The 19,068-nt window shown below is 40.4% G+C and overlaps 2 protein-coding genes across 3 annotated transcripts; one reads left to right on the forward strand and one right to left on the reverse strand.

Annotated features, from left to right (window-relative positions):
• Positions 1-555: 555 nt before the first annotated feature.
• On the reverse strand, positions 556-9,953 carry LOC117305520 (alpha-N-acetylgalactosaminidase-like). Of its 2 annotated transcripts, none has more exons than XM_033790389.1 (8): positions 9,851-9,953; positions 8,479-8,660; positions 7,566-7,740; positions 6,950-7,127; positions 4,383-4,462; positions 3,453-3,614; positions 1,999-2,196; positions 556-1,130 (listed from the first exon to the last, which is right to left on the reverse strand). In XM_033790389.1, the coding sequence occupies exons 2-8, from the start codon at positions 8,640-8,642 to the stop codon at positions 840-842; spliced, it is 1,248 nt and encodes a 415-aa protein (XP_033646280.1). In that variant the 5' UTR covers positions 8,643-8,660; positions 9,851-9,953; the 3' UTR covers positions 556-839. The 2 variants fall into 2 exon arrangements, with proteins under 2 accessions (XP_033646280.1, XP_033646281.1); XM_033790390.1 differs by lacking the exon at positions 9,851-9,953 and adding an exon at positions 9,512-9,594.
• A 1,029-nt stretch (positions 9,954-10,982) lies between these two features.
• On the forward strand, positions 10,983-12,799 carry LOC117305521 (neuropeptides capa receptor-like). The gene has a single exon (XM_033790391.1). The coding sequence runs from the start codon at positions 11,442-11,444 to the stop codon at positions 12,663-12,665; it is 1,224 nt and encodes a 407-aa protein (XP_033646282.1). The 5' UTR covers positions 10,983-11,441; the 3' UTR covers positions 12,666-12,799.
• The last annotated feature ends 6,269 nt before the right edge of the window (positions 12,800-19,068 follow it).

Here is a 19,068-nt window from a genome sequence, read left to right on the forward strand (position 1 = left end):
GTGCATTTGCCACAGAAATAAAACCGCGAATGTTGCGTGCTGTGTGCTTCGATGATGTACGCATTTGGACGCGCATACGGTTCGCCCTACAAGATGGCGACTTTTCATAGCAAAAAGGGGTTATTCAATAAGGTCTATTGCAGGCTGAAAAGCTAGTGTGTCACAATTAATTTGGTATTAAAGTATCATTATTAATTTAAAGATCAACTGTCACAGTAGTAGTGCAATTCCCATGCACCAAGCCACCCGACTCCCCTAACTACCATTCCACTGAACATCATCACTGTAAGAGTTATAAAAGTTGTGAAATATACCCAAATCATTAAAGCCATTGGACACTTTCGGTAAACAGTATTGTCCAAAGGCCCACACTTCGTGTATCACAACTGATATAAAAAATAACAAACCTGTGAAAATTAGGGCCCAATCGGTCATCGGAGTCGGGAGAAAATAACAGGGAAAACCCACCCTTGTTTCCGCACCCATGTGTTCAAAATAAATCAGTAATTCTCGACAACGAGAATTGATAATTGTTTTAATGTATTCTCGAAAAGTAAAGCATTTCATGGAATAATATTTCAAGAGAAGTCTTTCACCACTGCCTTCGGTAAACCCTGTAAGTTATTTGTACAAAGGTTGGCTCAGAGCCTGACATTTTGGTTGATACAAAAGTAAAAACAGCAAATAGAGTATTTTATTTTTATAAATATATAAAAAAAAATTAAAGTACTACATATAACTAACTTTTAGTGACTATAAGAGAACACATAAACAACTAGTCATCAGAAAACAATGTCTGGAAAGTCTTTGAATATTTAAGATTTTGTTTAAATTTTTGTTCATTTCCCTTCCTTCCACAGAGATGCATTTTGTTCATTGTTTGTTGGTGTAGCCTTAATCATCACTACTCCATTAGGATTAACACTAACCTCCAATTTATCATTTTGTTTAAAGTTTCCAATGTCTTTGTGCTTGAACAAGTCTCGTACTGAGTAAAGTGGTGAGTCAGTGATCTTAAGATCCTTCATGGTTGTTGTGAAGTTGTGAGGCATATCCGTAGCTCGACTGAAAATCACAGCTGCATATGATCCATTTTCCATCACTTTAGTCCAAACCTCAAAGTAGGAATTCTGAATGTAAAGAGGGTATATAATTGATCACAGCAACAGTTCACCACTCATTGAAAACACAAATAATTCCTTGGACTGAGAACAAAGTGTTACACTTGACAACTCATTGCTTTTCACGTGTGATGTTTGATGGCGTGGCCGAGTGGATAAGAGCACCGGACTCCAGCTCAGGTATTTCTGCTTAGCAGAGTGTCGGTTCGAGTCCTGCTTTTGACACTTGTGTCCTTAAGCAACCACACCTAACCATTATTGCTGAGTCGTGGAGATAGGCACAAAAACCAGTAGGTAAATGTGTTGTGTAGTCACAAAAAAGAACACAGGTTCACCCCGGTGTTCCTAGTCTGATCGCAACATATTGGGCCACAAGGCCTTGTATACCATTACAAGTACATAACGCCATGTCGATGAATAGGTTTAATACTTCAGAACATAGCTCCACAACACCTTGCAGAAAACAATTAATGTTGAAGCACCTTGAGCATCACTGAGTGACAGATACAAGTGCTATATAAGAAGCCACTATTATTTTTACTATTATAATTGATTTGAAACCAATATAATTGTTCTTCTCCCTATGGCTTTGCACATAATGCACTACATTTCTTACCCCCACTAGAGAGCTTACACAGCTTGCTTCAGGTTTTTCCCCACAAAATACACCAGGGGTGGACATCACAAAGAGTTCTTGAGTTGGGAGTTACTGGTCCTAACTTAGGACTAGCCTTCAGTTTTTAACATCTCCTAGGACTAGTCAACTCTTTGTGAAGGCGACCCCATCATCAAGACACAATAATACAAATCAACACACAGAAAATGTCATGTTGTATGAGTTATTTTATTAGAAAAGTCAGCAATGTCTTAGTCTTACCTTGTAGATTCTCTTGCCCATCTTGCCCAGCTTGTCCTGATTGACAGCTATGACTTCCAAGTTGAGTAAAATCTCCTTCATTTTGGGATCAATATCTCGTAGGTCATTGGACATAAACAACTGGGATGTCATGACTGACCAAAGAGCCATTTGAGACTGGGCTTGCTCATAGCTCAGGGTGAAATCGCCAATAATCAGCTAGAGGAAGAAAAAGATGTTCATCATCAACAAGTTTAGTGAAACCTTTGCTTTCAAAACCATTAGTAATCACGATGACTAGAGCAAGCTAGTCGAAATATGAGACCAACTCAAGAACTGACTCTGTGGTAGTGCAGTTACTTACGATTCTATAAGCTAAAGTAGTAGTCTCAGTCAATTTTATATACCTTCCGCCAGGGTAGTAGCTAAAAAGCAGGACAGTTCTTTTCAGAACTAAGATACCTCCCGAACATTGATAAATCTACTCCGCGGTAGTAGAATAAAGAAAGCCCGTTCCCTAAGAACAAAACTCTACTCGGCAAGTAGGTACACACATGGTGTTACCGCAAACAAAACATATAAAAGTAATCACCCTTCAAAGACTATGCAGAGGTATGTTCTAACTACAAGACACATTTATTTACACAGCTCCTGTAAGGTGCTGAGGCCCAATCTGCAGTCAGCTGTATAAGAAAACCCAATACCTTTTCTTATCCGAGTGGATTAGAACACCAGCATCAAGCTCTGGTGTTTCCGATCAGCAGAGTGTGGGTTCTGGTCTTGATACTTTTGTCCTTAAGGAAGAGACACCCTTTCTCCTTTGGATGGGACGTAAAGTCGTATGTCCTGTGTGTTGTGCAAACTCTGCTGAGTTTACGTTCCAGGCAAAACAAAGCAGAAATTGTTAAGTGTCTTGCTTAAGGACACAAGTGTCAAGACAAGGAGTTGAGCCCACACTCTGCTTATCATAAACACCAGAGCTCAGTCACAATACGCAATTACCACAGAATTGTAAAGCACATTGGAATTAGTAACAAAGTGTGCACCTTTTCTCTGTATCAGCAATTGATAACATTTGTTCTTCCATGTGCAAAGTTGTTTCTTTAACCCCATTAGCCTTTTTGAGGTATGGTGGACACTAAAGGAGTTCACTGTTTGGTTTGGGTGTATACCCACAAATTTACCCAAACCTAATAGTGTCATATGAGTGTGTCCACCATATCTCAAAATGGCTAAAGAAGCCAAGTACATTCTCCACCTCTAGGAAATCTGGGGCCTTTCTCAATCCTCGGCTTGCAGTGCATATCGCACGCGAGGTTTGAACATAAGCAGATGGAGCCTGGAGCCTAAGCCTAAGCCCAAGCCGAGGTTTGAGAAAGACCCCTAGGTTTTTAACTTTTGTTTGTCTTAAATGTTGTTTCCATGAATAACATATTGTACACAGTATACTTCAGATGAAGTCTGTAGCCACTTACAAAGTCTGCATCATTGTATCTCCCAGGTCCAGACGCATTAGCCAAGATGTCTTGCATTGATGCAAACCAATCAAGAATGAAAAGCACTTTGTCCCAGGAATCCTGCATATCTTCAAAATCTCGTACCGAGTTACAATATTCTCCAATTTCAGTGAAGTTTGGCTGAACAAATAAGATCAAATGATAAAGAGTTACTTACATCAACAAAACTGTTTCAAAAAAGTATATTACATGCATTTGTAATAGTAATAATAATAACAATTTTGTATATAGCACTTTTCACACCAGAAGGGTGCCTCAAAGCGCTCCCAACATGATTACCCCTGTTCACTGGGCCTTAATTCATTCCTTAAACCATTTCAGCTACTTGGGGAGTATATAGGCCATGTACAACAAATATGCGATACTAAGCTAAATCAGTCACAAGAATAATCTGCCCTCACATGTACCTATTTACCACTGGGTGGAGAGAAGCAATTACAGTTGAGCGTCTCGCTCAGGGACACAAGTGTCATGACCGGAACGCAAACCCACACTCTGCTGAAGAATACAGGTTTTCTTAGATAATCTTGGGGACACCTACTCACAGATGTTATCACACTTACTAAAGACCTTTTCACACTGTATCACTTATAGGGTGAAACACAGCCCACTTTAACAGTGTCTCTGCCTAGGTCCTTATTCAATTGGGTTCAAGAATACCAAAGGATGTTACTGCTCACCCCTACTCCAGAGCAAGGGGGTGTCATGGCTGAGCAGTTAAGAGCACCGAACTCAAGCGCTGGTTTATCTGAGTGTGGGTTCAAGTCCCAGTTGTGACACTTGTGTTCTGAAGCAAGACACTTAACCCTTGCGTCGTCCTTCAGATGGGAGGTTAAGCAGTATTGGAGATTCATTAAAAAATGCATCTACACGAAAGAAATAACTTACATTGAGTTCATGTGCCCATTCACATGAAAACACAATAGGTCGATGGGTCTCAATGAGGGCACGAGACATATTGATGAAACCTGAATAAGAAAATAGTCAACAGAAAATATTATATACCTCATATATAGATTCCTCTAATCTGATTGGTTAAAAAGGAGTCATTGCAATAGCTAGGCCCCTATTTCTATCAAGATGACGTCAAAGTTAACTGTGCCCAGGGCACAGCAGTCGACTGTACCTGCCCTGAAAATAACGAAACAGTAAAGAAAATATGACTGATATGAGGGCCACAGTTAGAATTATTAGCCCAGGGTGATGTCAAAACCATGACTATGGCGCTTTAACATACAGTATTTTACATACATACATACATACATATAGGGCATTTGTATAGCGCCACTACGTCAAGAACGCAGCACTTTAGATAGGTACAGATAATGTTTGATACACTTCTTAAATGTTCAAAGAGAGTCGGCTTTCCTGATTGAGGTGGAGAGTGCATTCCAGGTGTGTGGAACAAAATTAGAGAATGTGCGACTTGAAGCCAACTTAAGAAGCTTGATTGAGTTGGGTTCCATGACGCGAGTAGTGTCGGATGCTGAGCGTAGACTTGAGCGGCCAGGCCGATGGAGAGACAGGCAAGAGGATAGCCAGGTGCTGTGCATTTACACACAGAAACCAATATCTTGAAGGTTATCCTCCAAGATCTTGAATGGTCATACTTTATGAGATATTGCGCATCTGGTAGTTGGGACTTTTACACAGGCATGTTACTTGAGCATTCATACTCAAGGAAGTGTCAAACACAATACCGAGATTGCGCACACTCTCATCAGAGGGCTGGATGATCTTGGTACCAATACGGAGAGTCACTGCTGGCAGGAGGTGCTTAAGGTGATCAGAGATTACCACAAGGAACTCGGTCTTCTCGTTGAGCTTCTCGTTGAGCTTGAGCCTGTTGACAATCATCCAAGACATGATCTCATCAATGCATGTCGACATCTGTGAGAGTGCAGATATCATGGAATTGTGGTTGCCGGGGTCGAAAGAAGAATACACAGTGTATATCATCTGCGTAGATGTGAAACTGTAAGTTATTTTCCTGCAAGGTATGTGGGACTACATTTGAATTATGAGCCTACTCCTTTTACATAGCACCATGTAATGGTTGACAGGGTGGTGACGGCGTAATATGCAGCAAATCGAACCAGGAGACTTGGGGCGAGCTACTTCTCTTTTTTGATAAGGGCACCGGGTTCTTTTATGTGCAATAAACAACACACTGGACCACTTTACGTCCCATCCGAAGGACGACGCATCATGGTTAAGTGTCTTGCTTAAGGACAGAGGTGTCACGACTGGGATTCGAACTCACACTCTGCTGATCAGAAACACCAGAGTTTGAATCTGTATGGTGCTCTTAAGTATTCGGCCATGACACACCACAACCATAGACACCCAAAGTCAATATGGGGCTTGTCATTGGGCACTAGGGGCCTTCTTCATTGGTTAAATACAGGGTCAGTTCTTTAGCAGTTGTAAAAACTTGGAAAAAACTTCTTCATCAATGAACTGGGAATACACTGCAAGTCCCGACACCTGTGAATGCAGAGAGCGGCAGACAATGGGTCATCTCCTTACTTGCCCCGTACTTCCATCACCAACTACTACTGATGACCTAGCTAATGGTACCGACACTGCCCTTCAGTGTGCCAACTACTGGAGGGATAGCATTTGAGCAGCGCCAGTAGTTGTAATTGTGCACTCCTGTGTTGGCTAAAATCTTTGTTTGTGTCACCACTTTGGCAGTCTTGACACCTGTGAAGTGAATGCAGAGAGCGGCAGACCATGGATCATCTCCTTACCTGCCCCGTACTTCCATCACCAACTACTACTGATGACCTAGCTAAGGCTCTGGACACTGCCTTTCAGTGTGCCAACTACTGGAGGGATAGCATTTGAGCAGCGCCAGTAGTTGTAATTGTGCACTCCTGTGTTGGCTAAATTATTTGTTTATGTCACCACTTTGGCAGTCTTGACACCTGTGAATGCAGAGAGCGGCAGACCATGGATCATCTCCTTACCTGCCCCGTACTTCCATCACCAACTACTACTGATGACCTAGCTAAGGCTCTGGACACTGCCCTTCAGTGTGCCAACTACTAGAGGGATAGCATTTGAGCAGCGCCTTGTGTTGGCTTATCTGCCCCGTACTTCCATCACCAACTACTACTGATGACCTAGCTAAGGCTCTGGACACTGCCCTTCAGTGTGCCAACTACTAGAGGGATAGCATTTGAGCAGCGCCTTGTGTTGGCTTATCTTTGTTTATGTCGCCACTTTGGCAGTTGCGTTTTACTTTGTCGTTAAAAAGGCCGCCAAGGTAAGAAGATGGATGCAACAACGCAAGGTAGCCTCCAGAAGAATACCAAATACAAATGCTTTTACCAACTGGGAAGATGGTGACAAAGATTAGCCAACACAAGAGGGCGCGATAACAACTATTGGCGCAGCATGGACAACAAGAAGAAGAATACACAATTTTGACATAGTAGAGTACACTATACCTTCACCAAACAGCTTCTTTCCAAGATTATAGCAGGAATCCATCTTGACAAGGTCTATACCCCACTCTGCATACGTCTTAGCATCATCTTCAATATGACCCCATATGCCAGGATACCCAGCACAGGTTTTCAGACCCATAGACTGGTATAAACCAAACTTCAACCCTTTCGAATGGATCTGTGAATACAAACAATTATTGGAAATAATATTCCTATTGCCTATGTTGACCATCCGCATATCAATTAAAAATAAGGGACAGGTGGATGGGACTGGCAGGCAACTGCATTTAAAAACCCAGAGCTACCAGCCCATCTAACCATCCTGTAGGAGCCAAATCAGGGAACAGGCAGAAAGGGACGGAGGCGAGCCACATTCATAAACACTTTGCGTCGGGATGAGGCCCCAGTGACACAGGGGGAATGAGGGCACTAATGCTGGACAGGAAAGAGTGGAGGGCTGCTTGTGAGTCAATGCAAGGGACGCGACAGACAGGGCCAAGTGGAGGAGAGCCATAGGGAGTAAGCAGGCCAACCCAGAACAGACTGGACAACAGCCTTAAAACCGACATGATGATGAACACAAGGTTACAGTAGAATGCTGAATACATAATCTTACATAATCAGCAAGAGCCTTTAAGCCATTTGGGAATCTGAGTGGGTCTGGCTGCAGACGACCCTGTGCATCTCTTGCTTTAGACATCCAGCAGTCATCCATGTTGATAAACTCATACCCAGCCTGTTTAAAACCACCATCCGCTAATGCATCCGCCATTTCTCTGTACAACACCTCACTGTAGATAAATAACACTCATAGTAATAGTTTCAACAAAGTGAACTTCATAAACCAAATCAAGTGTAATATTGATGAAGTCTGTTTAAGTCTTCCTGTGTACCTTAGGTCCAGACAAAAAGTAGCAATGTTGGACAAGATTTTACAAGGACCTTGGACACTTCACAAACATTGTTGTCTTTTCACACAAGGTACATCTTGTAAAAGTTTACAACCTTGCTATAATTTAGCAAGGGACCCTGGCTAATTTCAAGTGAAAGGGGCTCTAGTTTTTTTGAATGAGGGGTTGACAACAGTCCAACACAATTAAAGTGACGTAACCTGTCAGTCTTGTTTTGTCCCCTGGATGATTACAATGTTCACCAGCCTGCATATTGAGTATTATGATATTTATGCAGGCCTGATACTTCACGGGTGCAATGAAGGCGATTAATTGCCTCCATGCCCCCTGATAATTGCCTTGGTGCCCTTGAAATGCTCCAGTAGAAATTTACAATGTCATCACGTAGGTGCCCTTTACCAAGGAGAAATTGCCTTGATGCCCTTACCCTTTCAAAAACAAAGCATACAGGCCTGTAGCCGATTTCACGAAACTTTACGCAACTGCGTAAGTCCACTTGCGCAATGTTTATGCAGCAACTTGCGCCATAAACATTGCGCAAGTGAGCTTACGCAGTTGCGTAAAGTGTTGTGAAATCGGCTACTGGATGTGTCCTTTATGTTCATTAGTTTTTCTTACCTGATGCAATTCTTAGGATCATTTTCACAGTCTATGTTACAGCGGAACCTCTCCCATGAATTCCAGCCCATGGGTGGAGTCCTGGCTAAACCATTGTCTAACCCTTCTACAAGACTTAAAGATGACAAAGTGAAGAACAGAACGGCAGACTTTGCCAAGTCCATGTTGACAAGCTTAAATTCCTGAATGAGAAAAATTAAGCGTTAATGTTATGACATTTCTTTACCAGGGGTACACCCAAAGAGATGAAATTTGCTTGCATCTGGGGCCTTGAATAAATTACTTACAAATGTAATACAAAAAATGATCAAAGCAGGCCTGTGTCTGTATGTATGCTACTGACTGTACATGGAAATGACCTCTTACCAAGTTATTTCTAAGCATGTACCTTATCATTCATAATCTGTGGAGCAGTAGCTAGCTGGGCATGCTGGGAAAGAGTTTGAATACAATGTACAGGCTGACCACACAGCCCGCTTTGATGATCATGTTGTGTGTCAACATGATCATCAAAGCGGGCTGTGGTTAAAGCTTCTCATTGGCATTATTTTTTTTATTAAGTCTACTTCAATGCTCGATTGATCATTGACTTGAATTTGAATACAACAATACATTGAGCTGTCATCACTACAAACCATGGATTGCCATCATCATTCACTGACGCCCCCCCCCCCCCCCCCCCCCCCACCCCACAAGACTTTAGAGTAGCCCAGGTCCAGGTTGGACTCCTCTGTTGCTGAGAGTTGCGAACGGAAAAGTTTCCGTATGGCGCCACCAATTTTTCATTCGATATGAAATAATTATAGTATCTAATTTACCTCAATGAGATATCACTTTTTGTAAAAATGAGTGAAAAAGTGGTGGCGCCATACGGAAAGTTATCCCTATGACTATGTACACCCAGCATCAAGCAAGCCTGAAGTTTTTAGACATCGAGTCCCTGCCTGCATGCCTGCTGACACCGACAATGACATAACATGGCAAGTTTTCAATAGCCCACCCAACAAGACAACAAAGTATGTAAGTAACTCACTCACTGCGCATCCTGACCCTGACCACGTACGTACAGCGACAACCTAGTTGAAAAAGGGGATTGTTGCATTCATTGCCATATTATTGGCATTGGCTTGCAAATCAGTTGATCATTTTAATTGCAATGGATGCAAACACACTCGAAGTTGAATCAACAATACATTCAACAATCCATATTTTGACCATGGGCATGACCGAGGACCATCAACCGTGACCGTGCTCGCTACTTCTGGCCACTTGCATCACAATATAGTAACACTGGAACAGTAGGCCTAGCTAGTGTGCCATTCAATCAATCGACTATAATAAGAGGAAGTTGGCCAGAAGAAATTATACTTACCCTCAGATCATAGAGCAAGAAAGTGATGTCCTCCAGTCAGTTACCAGTCCAGTCTTGTTTATTTTCTTCCTGCTGCATGCAACATGCATGTGGACCAGTTTGTTCCCTAGGACGCAGATGGACAACACGCCCATGCATGCCAAGTAACCTCTACTGTCCTATGAAAAAAAAAATAGAAAAAGGGGGGGGGGGGGGGGGTCGCACACCTCCAAAAAGTCACCACTAATTGTGTATAGCGCCCTCTATAGTTCAAATAAATACAGGGACTGGTGGAGGGGGGGGGGGGGGCACTGATCTGTATGGAGGGGGGGGGTCCATTATGCAGTTGAGGGATTAGTTCCTCATGGTTCCGCATGGTTCCGCATGGTTCCACTATTTAAATAATCCTTGAACCGAAATGTGTTATAGTCACTCTCAACAGAGAACGAGTCATTTTTGTTATGTATTAGTAGTTTTGTATGACTTTTAAATATTTTATTTTTTGGTTAATAACACAAGCAGTGTACATTTTGCAAGGTGTTTCCGCCATCAAACGAAGCCCGGAGCCACTCGAGGGAGATTCGGCCCCCCCCCCCCCCCGAGAGTGCCCTCTTTTGAATCCTCCTCTGTCTGCCATGGTATTTCCCAGTATGGGGGAAAGAATCTCCGGCGGACGGAATTCCCTTAAACCATGGAGGAAAAAAACACACCGGAGACACTAATAAAGCCGATCAATGTTTGAGAAACAAAACTTTGCCTTTGATGTTCTCTGAGATGGTTGGTAATTACTGCCTTACCTTTGGCGCTCGTAATCTCAGTTTCATTAAAGCTCTAAAGGGAGGTGATCGCAAATACCGCTCCATGATTGGCCGACTGACAGGTTATGCAAACCAATGAATGATTAATTTGCCGGATGCAGACGTACGCAGCAAACGTAATGTATGGAGGGAGACATATGGGTGTGTTATAAATAAAGCTTGATGATCACCCGTGAAATCATGCTCAGAATACCATGAGGGTGTCCACCATCGTGTAATCATGTTTCTGCCTAAACCAAACCGCCATAAGTAAATCTAGATATATTATCCTGTGGAGAAGAATTTGACTCCGAGTGCCAGACATACAGTTCAACTTGGATTTCATATTACACAAGGCAACCTGTGTAAACCATCAATATCGCCTCTATGTGACAATGTTCACACACACACACACACCCCCACAACAAGTGAATTATAATCAACAGAACATCATCGACTGGTTTACTCATTAAGTCAGTGTGTGTGCTCGGTCACGTGGACTCCAAGAATCAATGAAATGCACCGAGTGATGAGGCCCTGATTTACAGCGTGCTGGAGATAATACATCTTCCAGGAAATTCAGTTTGGGATATTTGACGCTTACATTGAAGACGTTGTCTAAGTTACAGAAACTATTTAGCTAAAACAGTCTGTTGCAGCAAGGGGAACGAAACTTTGAAGTTAAGGGGCCTATGATTTTTTTCCCATCCGAATAATGAGCCGATTTTGTTTAACTCTCGCTCTATGACTGAGATAAAGGTGTGAAGGAGAACAGAGCTTGTTTCTTCTTCTGCTAAACTTCGCCTAAAAGTGCAATGAATATCTCTTCGATGTCGTTTGGCAAGTCAGAGTACAATGAGTACAGCAGCTTAGATGGATCTCTCGATAAATGTGATCTCCCAATGAACTTCTCTGAATCGGAGACGAAAATATTCGAGTATGCGGAAACCGACAGAGTGATAAATGGAGTGCTATTACCAGTGATATTAGGACTTGGTATCTTGAGTAACTTTGCGTTTCTCTATGTGGTATACTGTGTAAAGCGAATGCGGACATCAACGAACTATTGCCTGACCAACTTAGCCATAGCTGATGTGCTTTTCCTTCTGGGATCTGCTGGGAGTAAGATATGGAAGTATTCCCAAAGCCCAATTTCCATTGATGACAGTTCCCTGGGTAGGGCAGGGTGTATCATTATTTATCTCATCAGTGATACAGCATTCTTGTTCTCCCTGGCTGACATCACTTTGGTATCATTCCAGAAGTTCTATGCGGTATGTTCAGCTCATCGAGCCCTCGGTGACTCCCGTCGACGTGTGTTTGTCCGCCTTCTGGCTGCATCATGGATCTTGGCTTTCTGTATTGCCCTAACATTCATCCCTTGTACCATGGATTATGTGGTCATTTGCTCAAGCTGGCCTTCCAAGATGCCATACCAGAAATGGCCCAATGAATTTGCCTACTGTGGACCAGTTAAGGAATGGACTATCATCTATGGAGCTGGTGCCCAGGCAATACCGTTCATCCTTATTTTCCCAATCAATGTCTATCTCTACTGCCGCATCATATCTGGTATCACCCAAGTTATCGAAGACACAAGTGTCACAGGTAGGAGGAGAATAAATATACGTCAGCGCAACCAAATAGCTGTCATGCTAATCGTTAATGGGGTTGTGTTCTTCGTATGTTTAGCCCCTTTTGAAATTATGAGTTTATTTTATATGATTGGATTCATACGAGAGCGTTTTATCCTGCATGAGGATACCCGTAATAGCCTTATATCTGCAGCCAGGATTATGTCTTACATCAATGCTGCTATTAATCCTTTCGTATATACCTGCATGAGTACTCAATACCGTGATGCATTCCGCCAGACATTTGGATTGCAACGATGTGACCAGCCAGGTTCGGCCACAGAACAGGAGTCCATTTTTAAACATTTACGCCGGCTTTCTCACAATATTACTGCTTCAACGTCAGCAGGTGGAGGCTTACGTCTATACCATGGTGTGCATGCACGTTCAAGGACAGACAGTTAGGCAAAGGGACTAGTCGCCATTTACATGACCAAATAACCGACACAAAAGGTATGGAATGAAGGTTTATAAAACAATAAACTTTAAAAACAGAAGAAAACTTTCTCCAGAAGACGATCAGAGCACACTGACCGAAACGTCGAGCACCGAGTAATAACCTGCTCTTCTCAGAGCCACACTTAGCCCTGTGGACTTACACTTTCGTATTGTACTACAGAGGAAGAGTCCTGTACAGGGCTAAGCCACCACTATACGCACAGACAGTTTTTACATGGTCACCTCAAGCCTAAACTTTCAACACTTAATTAATAAGAACAGCCTATCAAACTGAAAAATAACGAAATAAAAGTTGTTTATAAACTGTATACTTGAATTGTTACCAAGGTCTATCTGCTTGAAAGGTACCCGTAGTGCGTTTTCGAAATGCGTTTAAAACATTCATTATTGTTACTCTACTTTATTGTGTAACCATTGTCTTTGAGTCATCTTAGATTACCGTATCCCATGAGAGACTTGCGCCTTATTACCTATTACAATAACACCGTATGTAATTGAGACCGGAGCCAAAGTCCATTACAATCAACTAATGGAAAATGCAATGAGCTGTATAAACACAAAACCCTCATCAACAAAGTGACACAATCCGCCTTTGTATTAAATTTGTAAAGTGTAACAATTGGTTATATAGATCTCTGGGCAATATGCCTGCATTATAATTGATTTAACTGAATATAATTAGAGGCATAAATTCATCTCATTTAAACCAACATTGAGAAGTACAATAATATGTATGTAATTCCTTGCGATCAAAAATCAAGTTCCATATTATGGTTATTCATATTATCTCACAGTCTTCTTAATAAAAACAAATTTACCAACGTCATTACAAAAGTGTCTACAATCTCACTAATTCGCCTTTTGTAGAGTGAAGCATTTTCGACCGTATATTAAAGCGAACTCCCCTAAACATTTCATTTCATTATATAAAGTACTCCCAATCTTGCAGCTAAATTTAAATGATATGTTAGTTTCACCACAGTACAACAGACAGGTTAAGGACATCCCATAATTATTAAAAGGTTCACAGAATTAATGGTTGCTTCCTGGATTTGAAGTTGGAATGAGAAATTGCCCTTAGCTGAAAACAATTACAACTAAAGTGTACAGGCAAGAAATACTGAACGACAGGTGCACTTAAAGAGTCCATTTTTACTGGTAGGACCTAATTGACATTGCATATTATTGTGACATAAAAAATACAGCGAAACAGTGCTGTACAGAACTTGCAGTAAACGATCAATCAATCATTATATTCGCAGGGGCCCGTAAATATTTTTCCAAAATAACCCAATGGAGGTACGTGCGTTGACGAGCAAGCTAATGATCCCAGCATATGGGGAGAAGAGAAGGTGGTGGTGGTGGTGGTGGGGGGGGGGGGGGGGGGGGGGGGGGGGGCTCATAGCCGGCTAGCCCCCAACAGACGAAAGAGGCCTCTGCAATGTAATATAAGGCAGACACCGCATTTCCCCCAGACAAAACCCAATTCGATTTCCCCATAAATCGCTCATTTGTTCTGGCTCAATTTGTTTTATTCCCTTCTCGCTATGATTAATATTGTGTGCCGTGTGCCTTTGGGTTGTTGTTATGCCTGCATGCTGTGATTTGACCAAAAATAACAACATCGCTGCGTACGGCTAAATCAACAAATTCAGACCTTGCAGATAAATAGCATATTAACGGTGGTTAATTGTTTTCATATCCACCACAATCAACAAATAATTATTATACTTTCTAAATACATGTAATAACTTTTATGAGTCCACTTTTAACGGGTCATGGATAACGAAGATTAAAGGTTGTTATATCACGTCAAACCATGGTCAAATGGTGAAGTAAGTTCATTTTTGCTGGCAGGAAATCATATTTTGTTTGTTTGAACGACCGTGTACAAGATGACCGCACCATCATAAGTGTACAGTGGCTAAGCAACACCCACCAACTCAGATACATCAATAATTGATGTTTCCGAGTTGGTGGATGTTATACTAAAGCCACTGTATACTTATGATGTACCATACCACTTTGCTTTGGTTTATTTCATGCGGCATTTTGTAACCATTAGTTTAGAAGTTTTCGAGAGTCTATTAATTTGTTTGGTGAAATTTATGTTTTTCATTGCAAGACTGCACACTTTTTGTTCTCCATCTTATTATGTGAATTATCTGCATCATAGAACAACAAGTTTACCTATTAAATAATATTGTTTGTTGTACATTTTCCTTATGATCAACATGGTGCATTAAATGATTTGTGCATCATTACATTGCGTATGTAAATTTATTCCAATTGATCACGTCATGAATAATTCATAGTCAACAAAGTACCTTTTCGGGAGACCTCGGTAAATTGCTTGACGATCATTTCATGCATGGCAGCTTAAATGGATATTGCCGAATTATATATCAATGCAGAATCAAATGATGAATAACATAATGCAAGCTCACTGGCAGGCTGTGATAAGGGCATGGGGCCCAATCTGTCTTAGAAATGTTGCCGGAGGGTAGAACTTAAGACGCATTAATAAGGACAATGTTGCAGAAACCACGAACGTACATCATTCAACAACAAGCTAGCGCATCTGTTTATTTTTCTTTAAAAGGAACATTACAATTTGTTGCTGCCATGTCTCGTAAGCACTTAATGCAATCCACTATAGTTATACATAAACTGACAATCTTTAGAAGTTTGAGATCGATCGGCTATCTGGGTCACGAGAAAAAAAAAGTGAAAACCGATTACACATTTTTGAATGACATCGGTTCAAGACAAAAGTTAAGAAAACGCTCACTGAGCGATAAACTCCAAACGGGAAATTAGTTTGATTTATTTCTCATCATCGACTAATATGACATTTCAGACAGAAATATTTCAAATGACTTTCAAATGATCATTATTAGACCATGTAAGTTTCATGTAAATCTGTGATCTTCACGATTTGTTTTCTTACCACTCTGTAATGTTCCTTTCAGTGTTTATGGAAGTCAAAACCTATGTGAAGTGTTCCTTTTTGACCAAAGAATCATCTCACGATGCATCGATGGATATTAGTGTTCTTCCGATGATGTTTATTCTTCAAGCAAAGGGGACATTTCAAGCCGATCATTTTCCAATCATCATGGTAACATTTTCCTCAACTGCCATTTCGCACTATTCTTCATTCACCGTGGTGCAAAGAAACCGTTGTGGAAAATATTTCTAATTACAATTATTATGACCTTTTGTTTGAGACGAGATTGCTCTTTTCCATCAAGAGAAGACAGCGACAAAAATAAACCTTAATAGTGAACGATGATACGAAGAATCAATCAATAGAAATGAAAATGGGAAGAGGAGACAGTCTGGAGAATCAAAGCTGACAATGTCTTGTATCGCTAATGTAAGCAGACAGGTTGTCTCCTAAGACGCCCCGAGCATTAACTTCTTCGGGAATGCAAGACAGTATGTTTTTTTTAATAATAATTTGTTCTGAAAAGCTGAAAATCATACTATTATTTCAACAACCAGAACCGCACTGCTTTTTATGTTTGTTATAAACATTGAAATCTGGTAATATTTGAGGTAACGCCGTGCATTCGCATAAACAAATCTCATAAATGAGTTGTCATTCTGACAAGAACTGGTGGTGTAACATTTCAAACATTTGATCAGTATGTTGGAATGAAGTTCAACAACAGAAAACTATGGTACAAACGAAATTAACAGTTCAAAAACAGCTAAAGTAGTTCGTTTCGGTGAAGAAGAAAGGACCTTTTGAAATAAGTTAAACGTCTGGACTAAGTCAACTTGTACTATCTCGATTGCTGTGCACTTTGTTCGATAACTCCATCCTTTTATTGGTCAATACTTAGATAGTTCATGAGCCGAGACGTTTTCTACTTTTGAGCTTATACAAATCAACAATCAATCAATAGGCTTTACTTTCAAAAGAAGGTGATATGTAAGCAAAGTTTTGAAATTGGCAAATGAAGTAGATTGTCTGATGTTCTAACACAAGTGAACAAATCAAAAATTGCGAAATATGGAGAATACCATCACAGAAAGGTCAGGTAGGTAGGCTACTGCAAGTGAAATAAAGAGGTTAAAGAGAAGTGTTGATGACATCCGATACACAGCTGAGCAGCATCATCATCATCCATTACTCATCTTAAGACACTCTATGGATGCCTAAGTTATACTCCTAGATGCAACAAGGGACCATGATACACCAAGGTGGCAGATCTGTAGCGTCTTGACCATGACATACTGGCACAAAAGTTGGCACCATCCATTCTCCTTGACATTAATAATGGACTTGATTTCAATTAGAAGGAGGTTGGTGAACTTCCCTATGGACGTGATGCTATTATTAATCTTGACAGACATGCAGGATGCAAATGTCTCCTAAGAATGATTTAACGATAGAAATATGATTATGAACACAACCATTTTACTTTCAATCTACTCTAAGAACTATGGACATCTAGTGTTTGTTTTTACTAATCAGACTAAAACTATCACTTGATAGTCATTGAATTATTTAAAATGTGTATGAATATTGCATTGGTATACAGGTTGACCTTCTTTAATTTTTAATAACATTCAAATGCAAGCATTGCCTGGACGCTATGAAAGCTTTACACCATGGTTAGTGATGTATAACCCTTTGTGCCCATCCCTATTTTTCGAATGATGGTATACACAGTCATAGAGTTATATATAAGAACTAGAGGGGGCACTGGCCTATATACGCGCTCCGGCATGCGCGCAGGCGGCCATTTTCTAAGTTGACAAAACTGGCATCTCACAGCGTGTGTTTGTGCGGCCATTTTGTAAGTTGAACAAACAGCATCGCATGAGCGTTCAATAAAAAAAACCTCAAACGTGTATTTCATATTCAACGCGCGTGCAGAATGAGGCACTTGTCATCTTGCGGTCCCGTGGCGTTTGTGCACGAAGCATCACTCGTGCGCCCTCTAGTTTTTATATATAACATGTATACAGTAAACTAGACTGAAGTATTGCATATTTTAGTTCCACTGAGTTCCACTGAGCTTTAGATATTAAAAGTCAATGGCAATACCATTCATACAATATTCAAAGAAGCAAACAAATGGTAAATTTTCAGCTGAAAAGGGAAACAAAGTAAATTCGTTTCACTGAACTTTATTAATTTGTTTTTTTTATAGTAGATATAACTGTATAAGCAAACATTCGCTAAATTATATAACAATATATTGAAAAGTAGTTTTGTATTTAAAGGATGTTGTCAGGCCATTTAAAATAAAATTATTTTAGTTTGTTTCAACTAGTTTAAACTCCAAAACCTGCAGTATGTGAGTTTGAAACAATTTGTTATGACCATTTCAAAACAATTCCTAAATGAGTCTAGGTACTCAACTCCAAAACTTCAAAATTTCTAAGCTGTTTCAAGCCCTTACAATCTCCACTTTATATTTCATTAATCTCTCTTTAAATATATTGATGCCATAATTGTTTAAAGACCATATTATGTGGATGTGAGTTAAAATCTTCAGCAACCATGGAATATCGTAATTGTTGTTACCAAATACATATTGATACCTCACCACAATGCCTCAAATCCCATATAGTTTTTGTTTCTGTACAAACAACCAATACTTCTAAGTGTTAGTATAACCTTTCAGAACTGAAGGAATTGCCAATGCCTACTTCACAATGATAAAGATAATATACAGCATAGAATGGCTGGGTCTGCATGAAGTACCTTGAAATGCTTGAACTACACTGAGCACCACTCATTCAGTAATGTAAAAATAATTGAAAAACATCCCCAGAGGCAAAGCATAATCTCAATGAAACACTTTAACTGCCACTGTCACTAAAATGATTGATGAATATATATAACTGCACCCATGAAGAAACAAAGTAGTACATGTAGTGAATTTCAAGCTCAAAATTGTCTCCTTTGTTTGCAAACCTGCAACTTTCCAGATCTCAAGATTAATTGTCTTTGGAAAAAATAAATTAGCACCCGGCTTATTCTTAATCATCAGTGTGCATGCATGTTGTATACAAATGTTTCATCATGTTTATGCTAACTGGTTCTCCGCCAAAAACAACACATAAAACACGAGTGATGCAAAGGGCTATGTAAAGGGCACCCTATGAGGTAATTGTAAATTTCTACTGGAGCATTTCAAGAGCACCATGGCAATGACTAAGGGGCACGGAGGCAATCGCTTTGGTGAAGTATCAGGCCGGTGATGCAATGTGGGTTAGCACTTCATATAAACAAGAACATTATACTATTGTAATGTCAGAAAACTTAATTATTCCATCCATCCAATCTTAAAGAATTATAAATCACTAGGTTGTTTAAAATAAAAGC

This window comes from Asterias rubens (assembly GCF_902459465.1).
Source record: "Asterias rubens chromosome 8 unlocalized genomic scaffold, eAstRub1.3 super_scaffold_89, whole genome shotgun sequence".
Classification (NCBI taxonomy): Eukaryota; Metazoa; Echinodermata; class Asteroidea; order Forcipulatida; family Asteriidae; genus Asterias; species Asterias rubens.

Bases quoted from the DNA above. Each gene is read 5' to 3' on its own strand.
- LOC117305520 (XM_033790389.1), bottom strand. From the start codon at position 8,642: ATGGACTTGGCAAAGTCTGCCGTTCTGTTCTTCACTTTGTCATCTTTA. The intron at 7,741-8,478 runs GTAAGAAAAACT...ATTTATCTACAG, and splicing joins GATCCTAAGAATTGCATCAG to TGAGGTGTTGTACAGAGAAA. The intron at 7,128-7,565 runs GTAAGATTATGT...TTGTATTCACAG, and splicing joins TAAAGGCTCTTGCTGATTAT to ATCCATTCGAAAGGGTTGAA.
- LOC117305521 (XM_033790391.1), top strand. From the start codon at position 11,442: ATGAATATCTCTTCGATGTCGTTTGGCAAGTCAGAGTACAATGAGTAC.